At 40.1% G+C, this 26,429-nt stretch overlaps 1 protein-coding gene across 1 annotated transcript in view; it reads right to left on the bottom strand.

Annotated features, from left to right (window-relative positions):
• Positions 1-26,429, bottom strand: part of naaladl2 (N-acetylated alpha-linked acidic dipeptidase like 2) — a 323,222-nt gene that overhangs the window by 112,775 nt on the left and 184,018 nt on the right. The window contains exon 11 of the mRNA XM_029428942.1: positions 24,077-24,223. Coding sequence (XP_029284802.1) covers positions 24,077-24,223 — 147 coding nt within the window. The remainder of the gene's footprint in view (positions 1-24,076; positions 24,224-26,429) is intronic.

Genomic DNA, 26,429 nt, shown 5'->3' with positions numbered 1-26,429 from the left:
ACATTAAACACGTATCAATAATGCTAAACTCCAGGTGCAATAAAAAATAAAATGTTCAATGCAAGCACTGTGTATTTTCCTTTTATAATGTCCTCTATTTGTGAGGAAGATTTTCTGATCTGTGTCTTCACAGGACAATTAAAGAATTAGCCTTATGTGGCCTACTAGTATGTTCTATGTTAATATGCCAGTGGATATATTAAACTTAAATGTCAAACACTGGATTTAAGACATTTCGTTCTCCTAAACCTGCAGTAACTGATTTTGTGGTCAACAAGCCACATCTTTGCAACAACACAACATTGTTTCTCCTTGTCCGCTTACCAGCATCAACATTTAGAATTGTTTTCTGTCCAGAAAGTCCAATTCCAACCCCTCATTTTAGATCTATTTTGTTTTCTACCAACTCCTGAAGCAAATATCTGGCAATTTAGCTCCTAAATGCTACACTACCATCAGCAGATAGTTGTTAACTTTGTGTTTTGCTGTGTGGTTGTGGACAGATGTAGTTCAAAGTGCGTTTATCAGAGCTGTTTCATTAGTTGCAGACCGTAGAGCCAATGAACTGAAAGAAACTAAAATGTTCCAAGGTGAGGGGAAAAAGGAATGGATGATATTTTCTGTGGGTTTGTCTACGAGCGACCCCTTTGACATTATACAAAATCATTTGATTCATTGTTAATACAAATATGCCCTATTTATTAGGAGTGTGGGATTTTTACATATCACGGATATATATAATGGATTAGTAATAATTTGTTGTTTTTGTTATAAGTTTCTGTTTGAAAGCAAATACAATACAAATAGAGTGTCAGCTGAACCATTGACAATATAGAGATATTGATGATGCCATCAGCGCACCATGCCCTCTGCAATCCAACTTTTTAAATGCTCCATAGGTTTCTTTTTTATAGCATCATTTATTTATTTATAGACTTTATTCCACATTGAGGCTCCTTGGTGTAGATTATTTGTATGTTTGTATGTTGTTGTACAGTATGTTACTGTGTTTCACTGTGCTGAAAATGTTCTGACCCAAATGGATGCTGTGATGTTTCAGTAATTTTTGTGATGAACATCCTTCTCTGATGTCTGTGCATGTGTTATGCATATGTACTGAATTTGTATGTATGGCCATGTGGGTGTTTATGTGTCTTTTCGCATTCCCTTCAAGTGAAACCCAGCATTTACAACATCCTCCAGCGTACAAAATTAGATGCATGTTGGCCTGTCAGTCTGTGTTAGGGGTGCGTGACCAGACAACTTAGACAGCAGTGGGACCGGGGCATTTTGCATTCATTCAGTCATGTATGATCCTATTACACTCATTGTGCTAGCTGTGAGGGGGGGGGGGCACAGAGCAGTTGAAGGACACTCACTAAAACCTGTTCTTGCACCAAAATGCATACACGCATAATCACAAAAAGCATGCAAACATATACATAGGCATGTGTAGACGTACGTAACAGCTTGAGGAAACAATGACGTAAACACTTGCTGAGATGTATTACGCATACATGAGAAAACATGGAGACTTGCTTACACACAAACACGTTTGCAAAGCTTGCTGGCCTAGAGAGTTGTACAGGGTCTGCAGAGATCCATGCTACAGCTGCCAGCCTCCCTACAAGTCATACATTAGCCACGAGGTTATGAGTTTGAACTGAAAAAGGCCTTATAACCTCAGTCTCCCCCATTTAGAGACATTTGACATGGAGACATGGTTATGTAATTTTAAACAGAATAAAAAAACAACCAGTGCAGATGGAGCTTGAGATAATGTACTTAATGTACTTAACAGGCTTTAGACTGATGAGTCAGTTTGTAATAAACCTTAAACATGATTGATGTTCCTACCTGACCACAGCTATATCCTTTACCACTGCCAGATAAAAACGTCAGTAAAACGTGCAATACAATGTTATTTCTATGCACATTCATTCATTTAAGTGTTAATTCAATGCTGTACTTAATAGCCTCGTGTATCTCAGAGTTTTTTTTACATCCTGATTTAACAAACTGTCAACTCGTTAAAATATTTTCATTAGTCTGGTTTCAGAGAAGAGTAAGATAGTTGGATTGAATTCGTGGGATCATTTAAATGTTTGTTCAGAGGGTTTTTTCACGCTGATGAGGACACAAAGGAAATACATACTAAACCAAAAGTACTGACCAAATTCAGTTCTGCAATAAAAGCTGAATTTTCATGATGAACAATGGTGAGCCCAATTCCACCTGCAATGCCTTTCTATAATTTAATTTGTGTTGTCGATGCTGATTAATGATTGTAATCACAAAGCCCACAGAAATCCAAAGGTCCACAAAAGTTTCCCCATCCTCCTCAGTTTCAGAGGAGGCTGAAATGTATCATGTGTGTGTATGTGTGTGTGTGTGTGTGTGTGTGTGTGTGTGTGTGTGTGTGTGTGTGTGTGTGTGTGTGTGTGTGTGTGTGTGTGTGTGTGAATGAATTAACCTGTGGATGCATGCTCAAATGTGGTTGCAGCTTTGCAAATTTATCTTTTAAAAAAAAAATGTATTTAAAATCCTGCGTGGAACCAGCGTCAGGAATGTGAATTGTGTAGCCGGAGTTCATGTGTGTCCTTGTGGGCGCGCAAGACACAAACATAGTGTTTTAGTGGTCCAACACTCCACAGAGTATCTTTAACAACAAAGTATTAGACCCTCTTTACAACCATCATTAAGATGCAATCTGTATCTAGATAAACAAGTCTCACAGCAACACATTGAAAGGCCACCTTGTGTCACCTCTTCTTGCTAGCTCAAGCTGCCCATTAACATGCTAGAGATGAATTAAGTAAGTGAGAAAATATGTAGAGCCCATACAGCGTCTCTTTAGCAGAATCTTGTGAAACTGCCACAATTTGAAAGACGTGGGTCACATCAACAACAGGGGTGGAGAAAGCTAGCGCAGGTGGGGGCACATTGCTTACCTGGCTCTGTTTCTAACAGTATAAATCAGGAGTGCCCACACTTTTTTGGATTGTAAGCTATTTGTTCTAAATGACCAGCTCAATATGATCATTTGAATATCTTTTCCATGATCATTCCCCCTAATATTGTGAATCATAGCGCAATATCAGTCAAAATAATCACAATGAGATATTTTTTCCAAATGTATGAAGTGAGCAGTAACATATCTGTGTGCACTGATGATGATGAGCAGGCAACCGTGTGTGTAGGGGTGTGGTTTGCTCTCTGGTGCGGCACCTCTCAAATCAGAGGCTGCAGGGATTCAATAGAATTCAATGAAATTCAAAAGGAGAAGCTTCTCATACAAACAGCAAATTTGCCACAAATATGTAATTTTCTTGATGATAAAATATTCACATTGGCAGCAGAGTAACGTTGTGCTAGAAACAGACGTGCTTCTGAGACGTTTATTTTTAGCGCAAAATCTAAGACCCAATTTCCATCACAATACCAAGAACTGTCTTTGCGCTGCTTCATTATAATGAACCTCCAGCCTGTTTGTACTTCTCCTCCCACCTTTGTGCCATGCACCAAATTGCCCAGATGGGTAAAGTGAACTTCAAGGTCAGAAAAATACCAAACTGTCGGAGCGCTGCTTATGCTGGAAAAATAAAACCCTTGCTGTTTAATCCTCATTTAATCATGACTGGACAACTCTTCCATAATTGTGTCCTTCTGCCCCTTCATTGTCTTGCTCTCCATCATCTTTGTCATCATTATCCTATTTGTTGGTGCTTTTGTCTTCTTCTTTGCCATCATGTTCTTATTTTTCTATTTAGTCTTCTTTTTCCTTTTTGTCTTACAGAAGTAAGGATCCAAATCTCAGGGCTGTGATCTGGATCCGCTCCACAATTTAACGGGTTCTTCCGACGCCCATGCTACACCCTTTTATTAAATTTCTTGAACATTGGCCCTGTAGTTTTTCTGTAATCCTGCTGACAAACAAACAAACCAAAACATAACCTCTTTGGCAGAGGTATTAAATCTCAAAGAGTTCTAAGATTCACAGAATATATTCAATCATCAATTTGAACCCTAAGTGGTTTCTGCCATAAAAAATGATGTGAAACAGCTGCAGTACCAGAGGACTACAAGATGTAGTGAGACTGAAAGTCAATTCATGATTTGTAATGTATGGAAAAAGATGGATCCACTGTGAATAGTGATCTTGGAGTTATAATGTTCTATCTGGATGAAGTACAGTTAGTACACAGAACACAGAACCTACAAATGTTTCAGCCAAATGAAAGCTGAAATGAGGAACGTCTCTAAAGATCCCACAAAAGATTGCCCTCTTTCGATTCTATCCTATGCTCCGCAGATTCCAGAGGGTTTGGGAGTTTGGTTTGGGACAATTATGGCAGCGTCGGGTCCTGAGGAGGTAATTGATACCGATACTAAACCCTCTAATCCAGTTGATTGGACTGAACATCTGTTGAGGGTGTGTATGAGTGTGTGTCTGTGTGCGTGTTTGAGACAGTTAGATGCTGCTGAGGCAGGAGAAAGAGAGATATAGAGAGAAGCTATCATTTCCTATTAAAGTGATGTGGATGACGCACAGAGGGGAAGATACAGAGGAGGACAAGAGAGCGTGAGGAGTGATGAAGATTAATAACTTAGCGATGCAGTGGAGGGTAAACCCTTAAATCAGTTTATCTATTTTTTATTTTTCAGAATAGGATTTACTTGCCTTATTGGCATTGACAATATGACAGTATCATTGACATTCATCTTTATTATGCGGAAGTCATAGCACATATTATAGCAATGGACATCATAGGAGGAGACTGTATTTTAGGGGATAACAAGTATAAATGGATGATCCTTTGAATATCCACTTTACTTGTGTTTAAATGTGTGGCTTTGACAGTTTAAGGTCACTGTTTATCAGCATATTTATTCTGCTGGTTAAGAGAGAATAAAAGGTACCGAGATGAAGAGAGAATATGAGTGAGAACAAAAACACTGAGGATAAGAGAAAGAGGACTGGATGCCAAGGGAATGGACTAAAGAACAAAAGCGAAAAACAGAATATGAATTTAAGAATGTAGGAGAAAGGAAGGATTGAGAAGCTCTAAAAATGCAGAAAGGCAGATGGATGTGATTTCTTTTCATGGTTCTTGACTGTAGAGAATAGGAAATGGGACCCATTTGTACCTGGTATTAACATGTGATCTGTATTTGGATAATAACATCTGCTTGCAGGGCTCTTGTATTTACACCTGGTATGAATACGAGTTTTTGCTGTCTCAATTGTGCTTTACTTATAGCATAATAATATAACATTTTGAGTAAAAATACTCTGATAAAAGTACTGCATTCAAATATTGCATAAGTGCATAGATGCAGCTATATGTGATATCAGCAACATGTACTTAAAAGCATCAAAAGTAGTCATAATGCAGAAAAATGGCTCTTAAAATTATTTTAAGCACGTGAGATCAGACACCTCCAGATGTGGTCTGGCCGATCCGATACCATTCCACTTGCATTGCATGTCCACCTACATTAATATGCCTTTCCTCCAATCCCGAGAAGATTCCCAGATACAGTTTGCATGTTAAAAGGAATAAATAGCTTCTCGAGCTCAATACCTGCGGCGTCACAAAATTGCACTTGAGCTGCTATCGGATTCAAGGGTGACTCAGGAAATTTGAAGCTGTATAGGTCACATGGCACTTGTACTATATATAATTCCAGTGTAGGGTTTCTGGGCCTTCATTCCAATCCTTAATACTCACAATAATTTAACTTCTAAGGTCTGGGAACACAACAACATAAATGAGTGTGATGGGGCAAGAAATTCAACACGATCAGACTGTTGTAAACCCCGAGGTTATTCAAACTTAATTTGTCTTTATCACCCAAATTGTTTGTAACTTACAACTGAGTCGTGACGTTGATCACAGTTTATAGACTGACTTCCTAGTTCAACTTTAACCTACAGTACTTACATAGATCTGTGCAGTTTTATTGTACGAAGGAACTTTTAGGACACACTTACTTTCAGATTGAACTCCAAATCAAATGGTTCAGATAAGTGTTGGATTGTCTATCAATTCACCTTTCTTGCCCTTTTTCAACGATGGTGTAATTTTCTCAGATCTCAGTGCACAGTTTAGACTCCATGTAACTTTAGTGTATGGGTAGAGATGCACAAGTAAGTGGATCGGGAGAGAAAAGATTGACCTTGTCTTCAACCCTTCTGAGCTCTTACTTTTTCTGCTAAGCGTTTTGTGAATCAAAGCTATATTGGATTTCAGATAAGACAAATCCAGCTGTCAGCTGAGCTGATAAGTAACTGTATATTGTGAAGTTAAGCTTAAAACAAGCTGTTCTTAAAGTATAGTAGATATGATGAAACATCTGGCAACTGCCTTTTTTATTTAACCACAGTCAGTCACACATGCTCACAGATGCAACTGAGTGAGTGCAAAACTTTGTTCAGCGGGGTTTTGACGTGCATCAGGCTGGCAGGAGGGAGAAGTGACAGTTACGTCTCCAACACTGATGTTTCAAGGAGGAATAATTTTGTGTGAAATGTCAAACGATCAAACAGGCCGCTCAACCTCAAAACACCGGGGTGGAAAGATATTTGATATGGGTTGGTGTTTTGTGGGTCATTTTAGTGCAGTTTACAGTAGTACAAGTAGTTTACTTTATATGTTAGTGGTCAAAATGGTGAATGCTGACCATTGTAAGTAAAAGGATGCATCAAAAATTCCTCATTAATGATGCAGTTATCGTTTTGACGAATCACCACCACCAAGTGGATCAAATGTTCTGTAGCCATTTACAGCTCATATACAGCCCATATATAGCTCTTATATAGCCCATATATAGCCCATATATAGCTCTTATATAGCCCATATATAGCTCATATACAGCCCATATATAGCTCTTATATAGCCCATATAATAATATGCTTTATTTGTACAGCACCTTTCATACAATAATTGCAGCCCAAAGTGCTTCACAGCAGAAACATAACAATTAGTACAAGATTAGACAGAATAAGAGCATGTACAGTACAATAATCACAGTGATGAGTCTGAAGTACCATTACAAAAATAGCAGATAAAATAGCAGAAATTAAATAGGCAGAATTAAAATAGTCTAAAATAGAATTAAAATAGTATAAAATAACATTGGCACACTATTCTTGTAAATGTTTTAAACTATCAGGGCCATATTTTGAAAATATGAGCTCAACAATGGGCCCCTGTGGCCCTTCAACTGGTTTACTCCCTTTGCTACCCATTCCTGGTAGTCTTTGTATTTACGTTTACAGTGTCAACCTCTTTATTGACCTTTTAACGTATAAAACACAGACGTCTCCGTGAGTCCAGATTCTTTTGGCAAAATCTTGGTTAAAGCCCGCTTCATAAACAAACCCGTTTGTTAAGTTTTATGAAACTTATCGGTTTTTCTCCAAAATATTCTTTAATCTTTCACTTTTCCACTAATTGTGTAAACAACATGTAAACACATTTATCAGAGAAATTTCCTCTTTTTCCTGTGGTAAAACAGTCTATTTGATCTCAAGTTTTTCAAAAATACACACTCTGAAATTTATCTCAGTTACCTCTACACATTCAATGTTAAACCAGTAATTCACCATTAAAAGGCTAAGATAAAAATATATGAAATATCACCATTAAAAGGCTAAAGTAAAGAGATATGTTTTTAGCTTACTTTTGAAGATATTGAGCGAGCTTGCCTTCCTAATGTCTGCAGGTAAAGTGTTCCATAGCTTTGGTGCATAATTGATAAAGGCTGCATCCCGATTTTCTTTTGGATGTTTCTGGGAACATTTAATGAACCAGTAGTGAATGATCATAATGTTCTTGGGGGCACATAGTTTATTAGAGAGTTGGCAGTGTAACTTGGTGCGGTTCCGTTTAGGGCTTTGTATACAAGAAGGAGGACCTTAAAATCAATTCTAAAAGTTACTGGAAGCCAGTGTAGAGTGGCTAACACTGGACCGATGTGGTCTCTCCTCTTGGTTCTAGTCAGCAGCCTCGCTGCAGCGTTTTGGGAGCTGAAGTCTCTCCGTTGTTGTTTTTTTGGAAGGCCGGTAAAGAGTGCATTACAGTAATCGAGTCGGCTTGAGATAAAAGCATGGATTAGTTTTTCAGCATCCTTTTGATAAATAGACAAAATACTTTCTCCCTTTGATATATGTTCTGAACCAGTTTAATACACAGTCAGAAAGACCAACCAGTTTTTCTAGACGATTAATTAGGATGTCATGGTCGATCGTGTCAAATGCTGCGCTCATATATAGTTCATATATAGCCCATATATAGCCCATATATAGCTCATATACAGCCCATATATAGCTCTTATATAGCCCATATATAGCGCATATATAGCTCTTATATAGCCCATATATAGCCCATATACAGCCCATATACAGCTCATATACAGCCCCTATATAGCTCATATATAGCTCATATATAGCTAATATATAGCCCATATACAGCCCATATACAGCCCATATATAGCCCATATATAGCTCATATATAGCCGATATATAGCTCATATATAGCCAATGTACAGTTCATATATAGCCCATATACAGCCCATATATAGCCCATATACAGTCCATATATAGTCCATATACAGCCCATATATAGTTCATATACAGCCCATATATAGCCCATATACAGCCCATATATTGCCCATATACAGCTCATATATAGCTCATATATAGCTCATATACAGCCCATATATTGCCCATATATAGCCCATTGTTAGAATAAATGGTAAGGCTAGTAAAATATATTTTCCATACTGTCAAAAAGTCCTGTGACAAAAATGTATCCTACTAATAAATATTGCTTTTGTATACTAATACAATTATTGTATTCCTCTGTGCCATAGAACTCCACAATTGAAAACACATCAATGAGCCAGACTATGGCACTGCATGACATGTTCCTATATTACCATAACAACAGGCACCATATTGTAGTTTGACTAAATCCCACGTACACTGTCCTGCTGCCATAACAAAATATTGAAGGTTAACCATATTTGGGAGCCATTTTTAAATATTTTAATCTCCATGAAAGAATGTGAGTGCCACAGTCAGGGTAGAGAAATGAGAGGTGGTCTGCCACATTGTTGCTTTTGATGGGATTTGTCAACAATAAGTCAAATGTAGAATAATGCTAGTATATATACATATACAATATATGGTAAATACACTGGCACACTATGCAGTGGTGTGTCACTAATGCTCATTTCATTATTATGCAGGCAGTAGCCCTCACAGCAACACACAAAAACATTGAAGCCAATGTGGAAGGTGCCAAAAACAGCAGTTCCTCAAATGGCCACTTGAGGCACCGATACAACCTGTTGAATATCAATATTGGAATAAGAAGAGGTCAAGGTTCCTAACACCCAATTTGAGGATCCCTGCAAAGTGTAGCTCAGCAATGGGAATGAAGAAAAAAAAGCTCCCGATAAGTTTAAAGGGTAACTTCTGTACATTTGATCCTGGACCCTATTTTCCCATGTGTTTGTGTCTAATTGACTAATGGTCAGCTGGCATGCACTAACAGTACTTGTTTTTGCCACTGACGGGCTCAGCTTTTTATTATAAGTATCTGAAAACATTATGCAAAGGACTCTAAACATAAATAAAAGGTAAATAAAAGGTTTTTCTTTACCTTTCTCTTGATCCGGTCTGTTTGATATTGTGTCTAACCAAACCTCGCCCAAGGACAAGTCTCGTTCTAAAATCTCGTGAGAGGGTTAGGCCTCATACAAATTGTCATAATATTCAGCCGAAATCTTCCAGCAACAAGTCACCTCTCCCGGTAAGATCGTATTTCAGAATGAGACTTCTCCTCGAGCGAGATTTGGTTTGACACAATAACAAACAAACCGGATTGAGCAAAAGGTAAAGAAAAAACTTTATGTTTCGCCAGGTGTCTCAACTGGAATATACATTTTATGCAGTAATAGACAAATACATGCTGAAGCTGTTAGAAATAATGATAAATAATCGCTTTCATAAACAAACTGCTTTGTCATGAAAACATTGGTAGCCGTTTTCTTGACTAAATAAAATGCTGGACATACAGAAAGTGCTGATGATCTTCCTCTCCAATAGTGTTAACTGGACCAAATAGCCCATCCTAATAAATCGCTTCTGCTGAGTCAACTACTGTACTTTATCATCCGCTTACATGGAAATTAGTTAATCACCCAATAAACAGATAAGATACATTTTTTTTACACGTGAATATTTAAATATCCCTGTGGGAGTATGAACAGTGATGCACTCACAACATTATGGTAGGTGAAATCACTCAGAAATGCCTTATTTTATTAACAACAACAACATCTGTGTCAAGTTCTGTTCAAAAGGCTTTGACCAAATTTAACCTTGATGTTCATGCTCTAATACCAGACAACAAGCTGTTGGTAACTGGCACGAGCAGTTTTGGTTATTAGCAAATATTTTATTAATATTAATATTATTTTGATAACACAGAGCTGAACAAACCTGGACACACGTTATGAAAAAGACATTAATCTGTGGTAAATTAACAAAAAATCTTACATTTTAAAAAAGGAAATACTGGTACAAATAAAATACTCTTGATGACATCATAGGTAAAGCACTCTTCCTGTTTGTGCAATACAATAATCCTGCAAAGTTTCAGCTAAATCCCAACAAACAGTGCAGTGTAGAGGATATTAGAGATAGAGATGCTGCTTGGCAGAGGTTTGTCAAATGTAATATGGTAATGATTTATTGATGTTAACAACCCATCACCTCACTCTTACTTCATCACCCTGTTTCCTCCATTCACTTCACATACTTCATTCATATGCCCTCTCACCCTCACTCAAACCCCATCTTCAAAGTTGCCGGTAGAATTACCTCAAGTAAGAGTTATGGAGATACGTGTACGTGCATGGGTGTGTGTTAGCATGCCTCAGCTTTTGCGTGACGGCTCCCTGGTATTAACACCATTTGAAGCACCAAAGGGTGTTTTGGCCTGACAGCTGTGCAGGGGAGAGCTGGATGCAGGTGTAATATCCTTCTATCATTCCTCATCAGCTTCAGACTTCCAGGTCGGTTGGAGACGCCAACAGATTTCTACTGCCACTTAACGAGATGCCATTTACTGTGTTTTACAGCCCAACATGAATATTTTGAAATGGATAAAATGCCAGTGTAAATTGGTGTAATAAAATGGTATTTCTCCTGCAAAAGCCAATTGTGACCTGATGTGCTCCTGGAGAACTGCTGTGTGGAAATTGCTGTCAAATACAAAGCAGCTTGTCAAATATGTATTAAATGACATGTTTACGGATGAATGTGTAATATCTTACTTTCCACTCCACTGCCACTTGTCACATTGCCACATCTCTGCAAGCAATACTTTACACAGGTCAAACCAGAAAGCATCCACACATCTTGGCGAATCAATTGGTTCTATGAAGTTGGGGGCCTATGGCTCTCCAAACTAGCCCGCTTGCCAACTGTCAGTTACCATCCAGCTGACAGTAAACAAGCTGAACGCAGTAATTCTCACCAAGGACTCCACACCCTGACTTTCCACCTTGTTACTTCCTGTATCGGCACTGGTTGTGAATGAAGCTACCACGTTAGCATTTAGCTCACTATCTAGAACCCTGCAAGTGGTCAGAACCATATATTTTGTGTGATCAATATGGATGTAATTACTGGAAATACTTTTAATAGCATCTTTCAAACACAGTTACAAAAGTGCCTCAAAATAAAAACAGAACTCTTCACATTTGTGGGACCATTGGAGCTGCATCTTTGTGGTAGTCTCATAAAGAGTAAATAACAACAACATAGTGCTACTAAGATTACATTTGTTAATCAGACTACTCACATAAGAACGTAACACGCAGGCTAACCGTGATTTGTCTGTCTATCTATCTCCTCTGCTCCATTTCAGTACTACAGACAGCGCACTCTGACAAAGCACAGCTAAGTAGTAGTGTCATCATGTATCTCTGCCAATTATTGTGTTGTTTATCCATTGTTCTACAGATACATATATTTCCTCATCATGAAATCACAATCTGGTGTGGATTACGTTTCCTTGCGTATTGATATACGAATATACAATATAATATTGTGTATATAAACATAATTTATGGGAGACAGGGTTGTGCTACCAGGTGGTGTTTTGTGTCTATTGGGGTACGTTCAGACTGACCACATTTAGGATCAGAATTTTAACCTTAGGTATGTACTGCTGGGACATTTTGCCTCACGATAGAGAAGGTGTTATGGAGCTCAACAGGTTTTACAAATCACACTTGTCTCCACCAGGCAGCTACAAGACAGGAGGTGACAACATGAACATCTGAGGGCAACAACAATTTAAAACTGCCTGGTGAACTTCTGAATAAACCAACAGAAGGGAAATAGAAATGCACAATGAACAGGATCAGACAAACAGGGGAGGATGATTAACTTTGTTGTCTTTCTGCCACAGAGAGCTCAGTTCAGAGGTCACGATGAGGAGAGAGTCAAACAATGGAAGCATTTATTTGGAGCTTAATTTCCTTTTGTTTGAACAAAAATAAAGATTTGTATTACAGCCTGTCAAACAGTAACGTGTTTTCCTGGCACATGGGTTAAAATCTACAAAAAGATAATCACAACTGTTGCTGATGTAGTGGGAGAAGAAATTAAACCAGGAAAGCACTATTTGTTGCCATAGGGGATAGATCTACCATCATTTGCAGAGCTGTTTCTTATGCTCTGCTATGTTCAGACAGTCATGCTGTCACAGAGAAGTTTAAGGATGTCACAATGGCCAGGAGGGCAGCAGTTGTTATAGCCCAGGTCCTAACATTTTGTGCAGGATATAATTATCTGGAGAGGGTTGCAGTAATGTCCTCCGGTCTAAGCAGAGCACATGCCAAAGTCAAGATGAAGATCCCTCCGGCTCTTTGAATCCTTTCCTCTCCCTGCCTGAATGTGGCCCTGAACCGAGGACCAGCAAAAATGACAGGATGTCAAATATTCTTCTCACACGTCACCCGCCTGTCGGAGTTCTTTTCCAGGTTCTCAAAGCCAATATAAGTGCTTGATGACATATGTCAGAGACAACTCCCACACGTGGCACCGACAGGATGGGACTTCTTTGCACAGTGGTGAAGAACGATGCACTGTAGTTTTTAGAGAGTACTATGTTACTTCACAATTAATATCATTAATTAATTATAATGATATGATGGTTATATTGCTCACTTGGCCAACTTTGTTTTTAGTCCTGCCATTTTTTCATATTGGAATATGTGCTTCTCTCTGGTCTTTTTTTCATGAGACAATGACAAGATGGCATCAACGTCACACTTACTGTGCAATATTGTTTATGAAAAATGAAAGAGACTAAAATGTAGTTTAAAAATAAAAATGTTACCAAAATCTCTCCACCATCTCTCGGTCTTTCTCTCTCTCTCTCTCAGTGCATGCTGGGAGTGTGCTTTTTGAGACGCTGAGCGTGTGCTTTTTGAGACTCAGGCTTTTTCATGACTTTAATGATAGTGAAGATGAGAGGTGAGGAAGACATAAAGCAAATGGCCACGGCTCGTACTTGAACCACGGGCCGCTGTGACAAGGACTGAGCCTTTGTATATGGGTAGCCCGTGCTACCGGGTGAGCTACCGGGTGAGCTACCGGGTGAGCTACCGGGTGAGCTACCGGGTGAGCTACCGGGTGAGCTACCGGGTGAGCTACCGGGTGAGCTACCGGGTGAGCTACCGGGTGAGCTACCGGGTGAGCTACCGGGTGAGCTACCGGGTGAGCTACCGGGTGAGCTACCGGGTGAGCTACCGGGTGAGCTACCGGGGCGCCAGTAATGGGTGTTAATTTAACTTAATTTAGTGGTGATAGTTTGATTTAGTTTATTTTTTGTGCGTTTTGTGCAGTAGTTGGGGTGTTTGTGGGGTTTTCTCTTGCCGGTGTCTCGCCGGTTGGCATCTGATGCCATGATAAATGGGGAATTCTCACGAGGAAGCACGGCATCAAAATTTCAGCTGGCTTCCTGTGTATCGCAAAGGAGATAGGTGTAGCTGTAGGAGAAAAGGTCGGACACGGCAGTATAAAGTCAATCGCTGCAAACGAACAGCGCCGTTGTCATTTTCCTGGACCAGGTGGAGAAGGTGAACCACGCAATAGAGACAGGTATCGTGGTAAATAATTAGTTTGTGCAGGTGTTGCCACTGGCCCTGCCCGCAACTAAAGTGATTCTGTACAACGTACTCCGTTCATAACTGATGAATTCCTCAGTAGAGAGCTGTCCAGACACGGGAAAGTTGTTTCCCCGGTGAAAAAGATTCTGTCTGGATGTAAGTCTCAGATACTGAAGCATGTAGTGTCTCACCGCAGACAGCTTTATATGATACTTAATAACTGGGATGTGGCGCTCAACCTCCGCTTCTACGTTAAAGTAGATGATATGACTATATGATTTTTGCAACTTCATCAGTTATGAAGTGTTTTGGTTGCGGAGAAGAGGGACACGCCACAAGAGCCTGTACAAGGCGCGAGGAGTCGGCTCCGTCTGGGCTGGGGGGGGGGATGGGTGGCTGGGCCGTCCGTTGATGTACCGATTGTAGTGGAGTGGCGGGCGGCTGCTGCTGGTGTGGTGGTGGTGGGGGGCCCCCCCCACAGGAGCGGCTGCTGCTGCGGCTGTGGTGGTGGTGGGGGGCCCCCCCCATGGGAGCGGCTGCTACTGCGGACGGGATTGCTGCGCCTGGGCCGCGCCACTGTTGTGTCCGACCTGGTTCACGAGACTGGTAGTGAGGTTTCACAGGATGTATGTAATAATAATAATGATGTGCAGGAAAGTTAACACAGTGTTTTGGGTGAGGCAGGAGAAAGTACAGCTGGGGGTAAAAATGGCGAGGAATCAAGTGAAAAAGAACAGATAAGAGAACCGACGGAGACAGGTGAAGTCGGTAAAACACAGGTTGAAAAGGCAGGTGAAATACAGGAAAATGATACATTTGAAAAAATGACATGGGTCACAACAGGTCGAAGAAGCAGAGATGGAGGAGGAGGCTATAACAATGGAGACAAAACAAAAACCTGCTACTAAATGAAGGATAAAAACAAAAAATGCATCGAGTGAGAAAAACAAACAAAAAAAAACTGCAAAATTGGGGACGAGGGACAGACACTAAGAAAGCAGGGGCAGACCAATGAAACTGCAAGTGAAGAAGAGTGTGTGTCGGACAACAGTGATATCCCTGGTTTTAATTTAAGTAGCAGCCAACAAAAACAAAGGTACACGGCTGAAAGTTTTAAAGTGGGTGTTTTTAAATGTGAATGGAGCTTACTGGATTTTAACTGTACAGAAAATGCATCTATAGATCGGAACCACTCAGAGCCAGATCTAGTATCCCAGCATGCTCTGAGGCAGGTGGTCCACTCCCATGGCCTGGTGGATGTGTGGAGGAGGATGCACGCAGATGCTATACCAGGAGCGGTTCAGGAGCCCTCTGTAGTGGCTCCCTGTAGCTTTGACAAAACTAAAACATGGTACTAAATATTTATTTAGTCTTTTTTGTTGCACAGTGGACAATGTTTCAAAAGGAACACCTCTTATCTTGGAGTTTGAGGTGACATTGTAACACTCAAATAATGTTATTTTTTTTATATTTCGTCCACTAACAAATGCGTCACATTCTACTGCATCTAAGGGCGTCTTTCCCTGCAGGTGGCTTATCTTGAGTGTCAGACCCCAGCCTAACTCTGTATGCTAATCATGTATATAACCAAAATAATTTTGCGTGGACAGATACATTTGCAACAACGCTGGTTTACCTGTATGCTTGATATGTGTCGAGAAATAAGCAAACAACAGATAATGTAATGTTGAAAGACATTTTGTGGGACATTTGTGGGGTTGTTGTCTGTTTAAAAGCCAAATAAATAAACACCACCTCCATGTGGATGAAAACACACTGAAACGGACATAATTAAATACAAACTGGTCCATTCTTTTATGTTTACTCTTTTTACGCTATTAGACTGCAGCTATATGTTATTTTTATCTCAAAGTGGTATACTTTTATTATTCAATTTTATATTGTTTGTTATCTTGTTTTGTATATTTATTTTATTCTATTCAACAAATATGGGGAGGACTCAAATATACCGGCATAGTTCTGTGTTTAATTTATTTCAAAGTAGGCCTAAACATGCCAGTGTATGTTTTCCTTCTCTTCAAAATAGTTTGTTGTTTTCCTTTTTTAAAACAGGTAGCAATACGATTGCAAAAGTTTCCTTTGTGGTCATTTTGTAATTTCATAAATGCAACTAATATAGTATAACTATATATAAAATGTATTAGCGGAGTTATCAAATATGTTTTGTGGCTCCAGACAAATCTTATTTGGTTGCCAACCCCTGTGCTAGACAATACACATGGTCCCACCTCAGAGAAAATAGGATTTCCTCAGCCAGGTTAGACCATATTTATTGTTTAACATCATTTTAATATTTTCAAAATGTGCAGCATTATCCCGGCTGGTTTTAAAGATCATTCCTTGCTTTTATGTAATGTTTTTATTAGAGACGTGCATATTGGCATTTTAACTTTTGATAACAATTTTAGACAGGTCCTTATGTATTTCTGGAGTGTTTTTAGACAGAGGAAGGGTGATTTTAGCCGTCTTAGGCAGTGGTGGGACCATGGTAAGACTGAAATAAATATGCTTTGTCAACAGCACACCCTCAATGTCACACAAGACATCACCAGGTCTATGAAAGACCTGGAGGGGAACATAGTGGAACTAGAAAAAAATCCACAGGATTTAGTTTTTGGGGATCGATTTGTTTGGTCATTTGGTATTCCAATTGTTTATTGAATGTCTTGTTTTTGGTTGTCGCGGGTGTTGTTGGGGATAGTTACTTTGGCAGTGATTTGGACCAAATGGTGCATTTGATGTTTGGGGTCTTTGTTTGTCTCATCCTGACACATGGCATGCATCATGCGGCCGATGGCACTTTGGGATGTTGAGCTGTGGGTATCTGTCGTGTGTCTGTGTTGAGCTGTGGCACCGCAGTTCGGTACAGTTGCACTGCAGATGCTTGCAGTTCGATGTCTTGCGGTGTTGTCGGTTGTGTGATGTGTGTGGGTGTAGCGGAGTGGCAAATGGAGGTTTCGGATGTTGTATTTATTGTTTGTTCCCGATCGCTGCTGGGATGATTGTTTTTGACGGTGTTGTTGTTGTGTCTTTTTTTTCCCATTTTTGTCACACTTGGCATACATGGGTCGCTTTTTGTCCCATGTGTGTGGACCTGATGTGTGATTGGTGTTGATCGAGAACGGGATATTTGATGGATGATTGCAGTGTTGAATGATTGAATGAGTTGATTTCCGGGGGTGTGGCAGGGAGGCACTCAGCCGTGCGTGGGGTGGCTTTGTGGGTCGATGCGGGTCATTTTTGACCCATCTTGTGTCTTAGAAGGGTAGTGATACAAAAAGGATTTGTATTCAAAAAGTAGGAAAGAATCAAAGGGTTAAATATATAGATAGCACTTATTTTAAAGTAATTAAACATTTTAAATATGTAAATAAAATCTCTCTCTTTCTCTCTCTCACTCACTACACGACGGCGCTCAGTATGCCTCTGTTTGTTCTTGTCTCTTTCCCCAGTCCTGACAATTGTGATGTGATAAATTGACAAAAACAACGAAAACATAACATTTGACATAAGATTTAGGACTAAGATTTAGACTCAGCTCAAAAATTAACAATGAAAACCTTTTGAATAAAAGTAATGACTAACGGTTAATAAAATGTAATCAGTTTTTGACTGACACTGTATTTAAACGTTTCAAGTTGTCATTGACTAAAACTATGAAAGATAAATGTGTTCATCTCAAGAGTAAAACTAAGACTAAATAGAAAATAGCTCAATCAAATTATATTTACATAGCCCCACATCACAAATTACAAATTTGCCTCAGGGTGCTTTACAGTCTGCATAGCATGCAACACCCTCTGTCCTTAGACCCTCACAGTTGATAAGAAAAATCTTCCTAAAGTAACCTCAATTAAAGTAGGGAAAAAAATGGAGGAACCCTCAGGGAGAGACTGAGGAGGGATCCCTCTCCCAGGATGGACAGATGTGCAATAGGGATGTTGTGTGTACAGAATAAACAACATAATACAATTACAACAACAAAATGAACACAGTTTCTCTCATTTTTATGCACAAAACAGGTTTAAAGTAGCCGACCATCCTCATCTCACAAACAAACTTTGTTCTGCTTCCACTCTCCAATGCAAATGAACATCTTTGTGATGCCTCAGCCATCTTAAAACAAGTGTGCAAACTTTCTAAAACAAACTTTCTAAAATGATTGCAGGGGCTGAATAATCACAGGACAGTGTCGGGATCATTATGACTGCACAGAAGAGAACTTTCATGTAGTGAGAGGAAAAACAGATGCTAAACGAGAAAACAAATGTTTAACGAAACTCTCTTCTGCGACACAACATCTGGTGGTTTCCCAACACATTACTAGCACCACAGCTCTGTTTATTGGGCATATGAGGATGAATGAATACGATTACACACACAGTAGATCACAGTAGTCTGTTTGGAATATTGAATAATGCCAGGACACAGATGCAGAAGTTGTCTTGTGTAGTTGGGACCATATGTATCTGCTTCAATAGATTACCTCAATGAGTTCAGTACACTTTCCTGTGTCTTCTCTAATCTGCTCAGCTTTCAGTCTCAATACAGCTGACAACATTCTTTTCTTTCCTCTTATCTTTATTTAACAAAACATCGCTCAAATAATCCCACATTACTAGAAATCACCCTCGTTTCACATTCAGGTGGCCTGGCAGATATGTTGGAGTGGCTGTCTGAGCTGTTCCTTTGGGAGGAAGGGATGTCGACACCGAGACCGGTCCATCGCTGCTGATAACTTTGAGTTGACAAAGAAACAAACCTCCAACGAGACTCTGTGTTTTTGTAAGAGGGCACAAGTCAAATGGTTGGGAACCACTTGTTTAATCTTAACAATGTGATGTACGTCATCATGTGTCTTTATGTAGACAAAAAACTAGTAACTACTGTACAGTATATATGTCTGTTATGTGCTTTTTGTGTTTTCCCTCCTTCTCTTTGTTCACTTCAGGTGGTGATAATGACTTCCAGCCTGTGCAGACCAGACAGGCTGATCATTGGTTCCTCTCACTCCCAGCTGGCCTATCAGCAGTCAGAACCCACAATCAGGGAGGCACACCAGAGAGAGAGCCCTCTCCCTCCCTCCCTCCCTCCCTCCCCTCACCTCACTGGAAGAGTGTTGTGTGCCCACTGGCACTAGCTTTATCTGAGAATAAATACTCTCATGCTCACTTCAACTCTGACTCCCTAAAATTAATGGTTGTTGTGTTATTGTCTCCATTCTCCTCTACTTACACCACGTGGGTGTAACCCTGTCTAATACATGTAGTGGAGTAGAGGAATAAAGCAACATAAACTGGATATACTCATGTAAAGTAGTACTAAACAATGCTACTTAAATATAGTTTCTGAATAAATCTACAGTTACTGACCACCATAGCACATATTTATTTTTGGGTAGGAGTTTATGACAGCTCTACCGCCTCTTTCTTAAAATAAGGGCCATTCACCATGACAACACTGATAGTGTGTCATAGAGGGAAAACCAAAGAGCAGGACACAATCTGTGTTCAGTGTGTGGGAGAAATATAAAAGAGAGACATATGGCTAACACGCTACATGACTGTTAAAAATATACAAATGTTAAAAATAACTCTAAACATTTCCCAAACTGACAGTGTTGTTGGCATTATGAGCTCCATTTGCGGCATTTGTTTCGACCTAAACAATACAAACTGACAAAAGAAGTGTTATTAATGAGGATGTTGCTGTGTGCTAAGACATCTGCCTTTCAAAACTGTTCAGCCCACACAGTGCATTTGCTACACACAGTAAACCACTGTAGCAACAGAATTCACACAAGGCTGTCAAATTATAAAAAACATATTGTTATTTAAGCGTGGAGATACATTGCTAGACACTTCTGATACACAACTGTCTCAACTATGTCACTAAGTAGCTTGAGAGGAGAGGAGAGGGAAGTTCCATCGATGTGATAATGCATGCAGGTCACTTGCTCTATGCCTACAGGGTGTTTGACCTTCATCCTCACAGTTAAGTTCATCATCTAAGATATACACCTGGGCCCGTATTCACCAAGCATCTGAGAGTAGATAAACTGGCCAGAGTGATGTAAGTTTGGTCCTACTTTTAGTCCTGGAGGTAAAAGCATTTTATTAACTTTTCTAACTTAGGAAATGACTCCATCAGTGGTGATATTTTGGCTCCACAGGTGTCTTAACCGAACGAGGAGTCACCAGGAGTTGGCACTCAGGCAGACAGGTTCACTCAGTCTGTTGAAGGAGAGATATTTAGTGTTGGCAATGAGGGTATTAAACGATTTTGGCTGTTTTTGCATCTTTAAATCAATTTGAATAATAATTAAATAATGTTTTAAATTTATTAATTAAAAATGATAGATGGCAGAGACATATTTTCATATTGTTTACGTGTATTCCCCAACACTGTTGTTTAAGATGAACATTGTCCAGTGAAAGAGATCAATCAAGATACAAGTTTGTATGTACCTGCCCAAGTACAGCAAATGGCATGGACATAGGTTTTATTTCAATATTTTGAAGTTAGACATATGGGGGCAGTTTCACAGACAGAGCTTAGATTAAGCCAGGAATAGGCCTTACTGTGGACTAGTTAATCTAAAACATTTAAGTAGCTTGCATAAAAGTGGCTTAAGTTTGGCTTAGTTAGTCGCAGACTATAGAGTCTTGGAGTAAGGTAAGCAAGACTAAAGGAGAACACCTGGGCTAAGCCTCATTAGGTTAAGTATGAGCACATGCTGTTGGTGTAATGGTGCTCATAAAAACCCGGAATGGATTCAAAAACATCAATTCTGATGTGGATCTAGAGACAGAAGTATGGCAGATGCAAAAAGAATACGTTCCAAAAACTTTAGTGAATATAAAAATGCTACTTAAGTAAATTGTGTCCAACCATCCAATTATAGAAAGTAAAAATCATACTACTGCTACAGAGAAAAATACATTTATATTTATATTTTCCAAAATCACATGTATAATTATATCTGCCTTTATAGACTCTGCGGAAGAAACTTAAACTGGCTTTAAAAAGCTTGAGAGCGATATAAGACTGGTGGAGGACCAGAAACAAACAAAACCAATGAATTCAGTTACTTGCTGTCTGGAATTATAGAGCACCAGCAACCTCTGGGTCGTATACGAGACGATGACCATGTAGAACGTTTAGATGAAGACCTGAGCACTAATGGTAAATACACCACAGAAAGAAATTAGTTGCGTTGTCAGGTAATTATAGTCCCCTGTCAGTCTACCTTTTTCAAAAGCTTTCATGTTGCTGATCTGTGAAGCACAGTGGCACACACACCACTGAACATAATACTACTGTACATACATTTACATAGGTATTTGGTATTATACGAGTATGACTGTGGATCAGATGGTTATATTTGTGGTGTTATTTTCCCAGAGGAAAGGAATCTGAACAGGCTTGAAAAGCCAGGGCACAGTGAGTGTGTGCCATCCACATCTGCTGTAGCATCTCTGAGAGAAGATGATGCCACCACCTTTCAGCAGAGAACAAGATGCATGAAAAGTTAGCCAGAGAATTTTATGAGCAGAAAATGAAATAAAACTCTAAATTAGGATTGCATACACCCTGGACATTGATGGAAAACCAGTTATTATAGTTCTTGTACTCCTCAGGAGTTGATGGACACTTGATGGGAACATAACATCGATCTATGCAGCCAATCACTCCTGGGAAGTGGTCATATTCATAGCATTGCACTTTATTGTTGGCTTGGGCAGCAGCATCAGGGAACTTTATATAAATACTCCTCAATTCAGAAATGGTCTTGCAGACTTTGTGAACTATTCTACAATTAGTTGCTTCACTGACTCCACACAAATAACCAGCTTCCCGATGAAAAGTTGGCAAAAACTTTGTGCGAAGTGGGTAAAGACCTTCCTCTTTGAGACAAGGAGGAAAGGCTAGACCAGGGGTCTTCAACGTTTTTCAGGCCAAGGACCCCCAAACTGGTGTAGCATAGAGCAAGGACCCCCTACTGCAGCGGTATTCAAATGAGGGGAGGTGCTGTCAGAGTTGTGTGCGAGGGGGGGTGCTGTCGGAGTTGTGTGCGAGAGGGGGTGCTGTCCAAGTTGTGTGCGACGGGGGGGTGGGGGGGGGGTATCAATGTGCAAAAACAAAAATAATGTTTTTATAAAATAATATTTGCTTTATCTACAAACAGTTTTGCGACCCCCCTGCAGTACCTGCGCGGACCCCCTAGGGGTTGAACACTTATGGGCTAGACTCAAGCAAAGATATTAATTGCAATGCATTTTCTTTGTACATTCTAAAGCGGTCTCGAAAAGTTATTTCATCATAGTCATTTAATGGATTACTCCTATCAACAAGTATTCGTCCGGTTGGCCTCTGCTGTGCATGTTCATCTTCATTTAGGTATTCCAAGTATTCCATGCTGCCTCACAAACAAACAGTTGGATTTAAGCAGAGGTTAAACCTGCCTCCTTGAAGGATTAACATAGGATTCAATATAGTCGTAGTAAATCTGATACTCTTCTCCTTGTATCTTTCTGTTTGATATGAATGTTTTTGTCCACTGTCCCTCACAAATAGAGCTAATAAAACGAAGACGAGCTATGAGTCATTTATTTTATTTTGGCACCCCATGGTTTAGGGGTTGACAATTATCTTAATTTCTATTCATAACTGGGTAACTAGGTGCAGGAAGCTTCATATTCCTATAATATAATATATAGTATAATATTTCCCAAGTCCTACTGTGAGGCAGGAGTACAGTAGTTGATAAATACAGTCCCTGATTCTGAAACAACATATTGTATATCTCTCCTTGAGAAGGTATGGAATCCATGGAACCAAAGTCACCTCTACGGTCTCTCTCAGCTTTCCTCAAGTTTCGGTAAAGAAATGAAGTAATGCAGGAAATGGGATTACCTATTGATCTTTAACCCTGCAGTTCACTATAAATAATATTAAGCTAATGCTAATGTATCCACACTGGACTTTCCCAATAAATAGTCGAGCATATGTATGTATCAAGACTGTTTTCAATTCAATTAGTGTTTCCTTTTTCCTCCTAAAGCCAGTGCTGTAGATTTCACCCTCCACTACCTATTATTTTCAGGTTGTGAGGATGCCTCGAGGGCGGATAAACATCATGAAGATCTCTCGCACTAATTAAGCTCAAAGTTGCCATGCTAGCCAGAAGTTCCAAATTTGAGTGGGCCGACATAGCTGGGGCTAAATCTTTGTGTTTCCACCCCAAGGCAGTACAACAAACATCAATACTGCATTTCTAATGGAAGTAAATGGGGCATGCATCATTTGTAAGCTCTGTGATGTGTATGGGATGCTTGTATGGAGACATAATCCATATTGCTGTGTGTCAGGATGAGTCTGTAAATGATCTTGACACCTTTTATTCTATCTAAATAATACTATTAGTCTTCTAGGCTGCAGATGGTTATTATCACATTTAGTCCCCAATGTGTCAGAGCTGGCCAAATTACCGCGGTGAGAAACTGTAGGTGTCTTGTTCTTTAAAGATGACACTTTACTTCAGCATATGATACACACAGACTACTGCCAGGTGTGTGTATTCTCACCGAGAAGGGGTTTGACTACCAATTAACAGCTAAAGATAAACAAGTGATGGTCCATGGCAAATTCAGCAGTTCCAAATAAGTCCATTCACAGCTGAGAAACAAGGTGTGACTGTGTCTTGCATGTGATAGAGTAGCTCCTCTGCTCTGCAGTGATCATACACATTAGCTTAAAACTGAAGCAAGGCAATGAGAGCGTTCGTCTGAAAACAGAAGGCCATCAGTGGGAAAATGAGAGCAGTAAAAAAAACAAAGTGATGTTTTGGCTGGGGTACCTCTTCTGCTTTGGTCTGCTCGAAGGCAAACTCCACCGTGGGCACAGCCAGTTGGTTGGCGAAGAAATTCACATCTCCAGACAACTGCAGCGAGCTGACGTTGGGTCCAGGGCAGTTCCCACCACGAATGCAACTCAGCAGCTGTCTCTAACAGAGAGGACGAAAGAGGAAGAGACAGAAAAACACAGTGGGATGAGAGAAGTTCACCGGTGGAAAGAGAACAAACATGTTTATTAGGGTTTAGGAGAATAAAAAGTGAACAGAGGTTAACCAGTTGCTGCCATGTTAATGAATTAAATGAGTTCTAGATCAAACTCGGCTTCTGCCTTGAACTGTTGGATTAAAGCTTCCTTATGGCCTGAAATATCAAATTCATGTTTTATGTTTTACTAACACTTTATGGAATATAGTAGCAAAGGATTGTTCATATGAAGTGTTACAGCTTTTAACCAATATTAAATACCGTAAATTAATTATTTATTATTTTAATTCATTATAATAATATCATTGTAATATAATTATTTTATAATGGGTCTTTGTGTGCATGTGTGTTGGTGTACTGGAAAATATGGTAACTACTGAAACAAAGACAATGTTTTTAAAGAGAAATGTGTTTTTATGTGGATGTCCAGTGTTGATGGTAAATGTAGTTGATTAAAGCAATATACAGTATATTCCTCAGTGCATGTTATGCCGACTTCACACCGGGGAACAGCGATGTGCGGCCTGTGGGAAGCTGACGATTCCTGATCCTGACGTAAACTTTATCAGTGGCAACCTGCCACATGAGACACAGAAATGTCTCCCCGGACATCCCCGGATGATGAGTTAGTAACATACATTTACATAAATGCATACAGATAGAGAGGGAGAAGAAGAGAAGGAGGAGAGGAGAGAGAGGAAGAGAAGGAAGAGCAGGGAGGTGTCCCCCGGCAGTCTAAGCCTATAGCAGCATAACTAGGGGCTGAACCAAGGCAAACCTGAGCCAGCCCTAACTATAAGCTTTATCAAAAAGGAAAGTCTTTAGCCTATTCTTAAATGTGGAGAGGGTGTCTGCCTCCCGAACACAAACTGAAAGCTGGTTCCACTGGAGAGGAGCTTGATAGCTGAAGAAAATATCACATGTCTATCATAACTGGCCCGCCGGTTTTGGTAATTAAATCAATGCATGGTACAACCACCGGGAAAATACATATTTGAGGAAGTATCTAAATGTGTGAGAAATGAAACTGCCCCGGGACAAACTGACGGGACTGAAGACAGACGGAGCGCCTGCGATGTGATGAAAAGAGCGGATTAGTGCAGGATGCGGGAGAAGATGCAGCGGGAGAACTGTGCAGGTGAGCTGACGGTGTATCACCACATCACACACCAGGAAGCGCTGTGTTGTAAAGCTCTGGAGATGGAACATGTAATAAGCACCGTAACATAGGAAACTTTATAAGAGCCAATTTAAGTATTTTCTTGAGGAGATACATTCTGAACATGGCGGTGCGATGGCTGAGTCGAGGGAAAGTGCTGAATAGATTTTTCGAGTTGCGTGAGCAAATCTGCAGGAAGCAAAGGGAAACACACCACAGATCTCTGGGACGAAAAGTGGTGATGTGAGCTAGCCTTTATGTGCAACATAACGAAGCATCTCACTGTTAAACCTGCAGCTTCAGGGCCGTGTGATCACGGACATGGATGATGCAGTGAGAGCTTTCTAAGCCGAACTGCCTGTGGGAGACTCGGATGCAGCAGGGATACGTGTTTCCAAACACTGACAAACCATCTCCACCGCTGTGTTCCCGACTGCGCATGAACTGCTCAGCAATCCGTTTGCAGTTGACGTGGAAACAGCACACTCTGTGGGCGCTGCAGTTTCTAAGCTTCATCCCCGAAACGATGCCTTAATGTTGGCTCACTCTGTGATTGAGTTTGACACCCTTGTTCTACTGCTTGCTTTGCGCAGTTTCTCCTCAGCTGTTTCGCGAAGAGCAGGGCTCCACCCCCTACACACACACACACACACACACACAGTTACAGGTCAGAGACAGAGGAGAGTGGAAAACTCAAACAGAATCCGCTGCTAAATGTTTTACTTTATAATGACACAGTATAATTATTTATTACTTGTTAATCATGTTAAAAAATGTCAGCTCAAAATTGTCTGCGAGCCATATCTCGTCATCGAAAGAGCCATAGGTTCCCGACCCCTGTCTTAGAGACTCTAGGAACTACAAGTAACCCTGCAGTCTGGGAGCGCAATGCTCTAGTTCAGGGGTCGGGAACCTATGGCTCGCGAGCCATATATGGCTCTTTCGATAACGCGATATGGCTCGCAGACAATTTTGAGCTGACATTTTTTAAC

The sequence above is a fragment of the Cottoperca gobio genome, chromosome 4 (genome assembly GCF_900634415.1).
Source record: "Cottoperca gobio chromosome 4, fCotGob3.1, whole genome shotgun sequence".
Lineage (NCBI taxonomy): Eukaryota > Metazoa > Chordata > Actinopteri > Perciformes > Bovichtidae > Cottoperca > Cottoperca gobio.
This window is presented reverse-complemented; position numbering and strand designations above follow the sequence as displayed.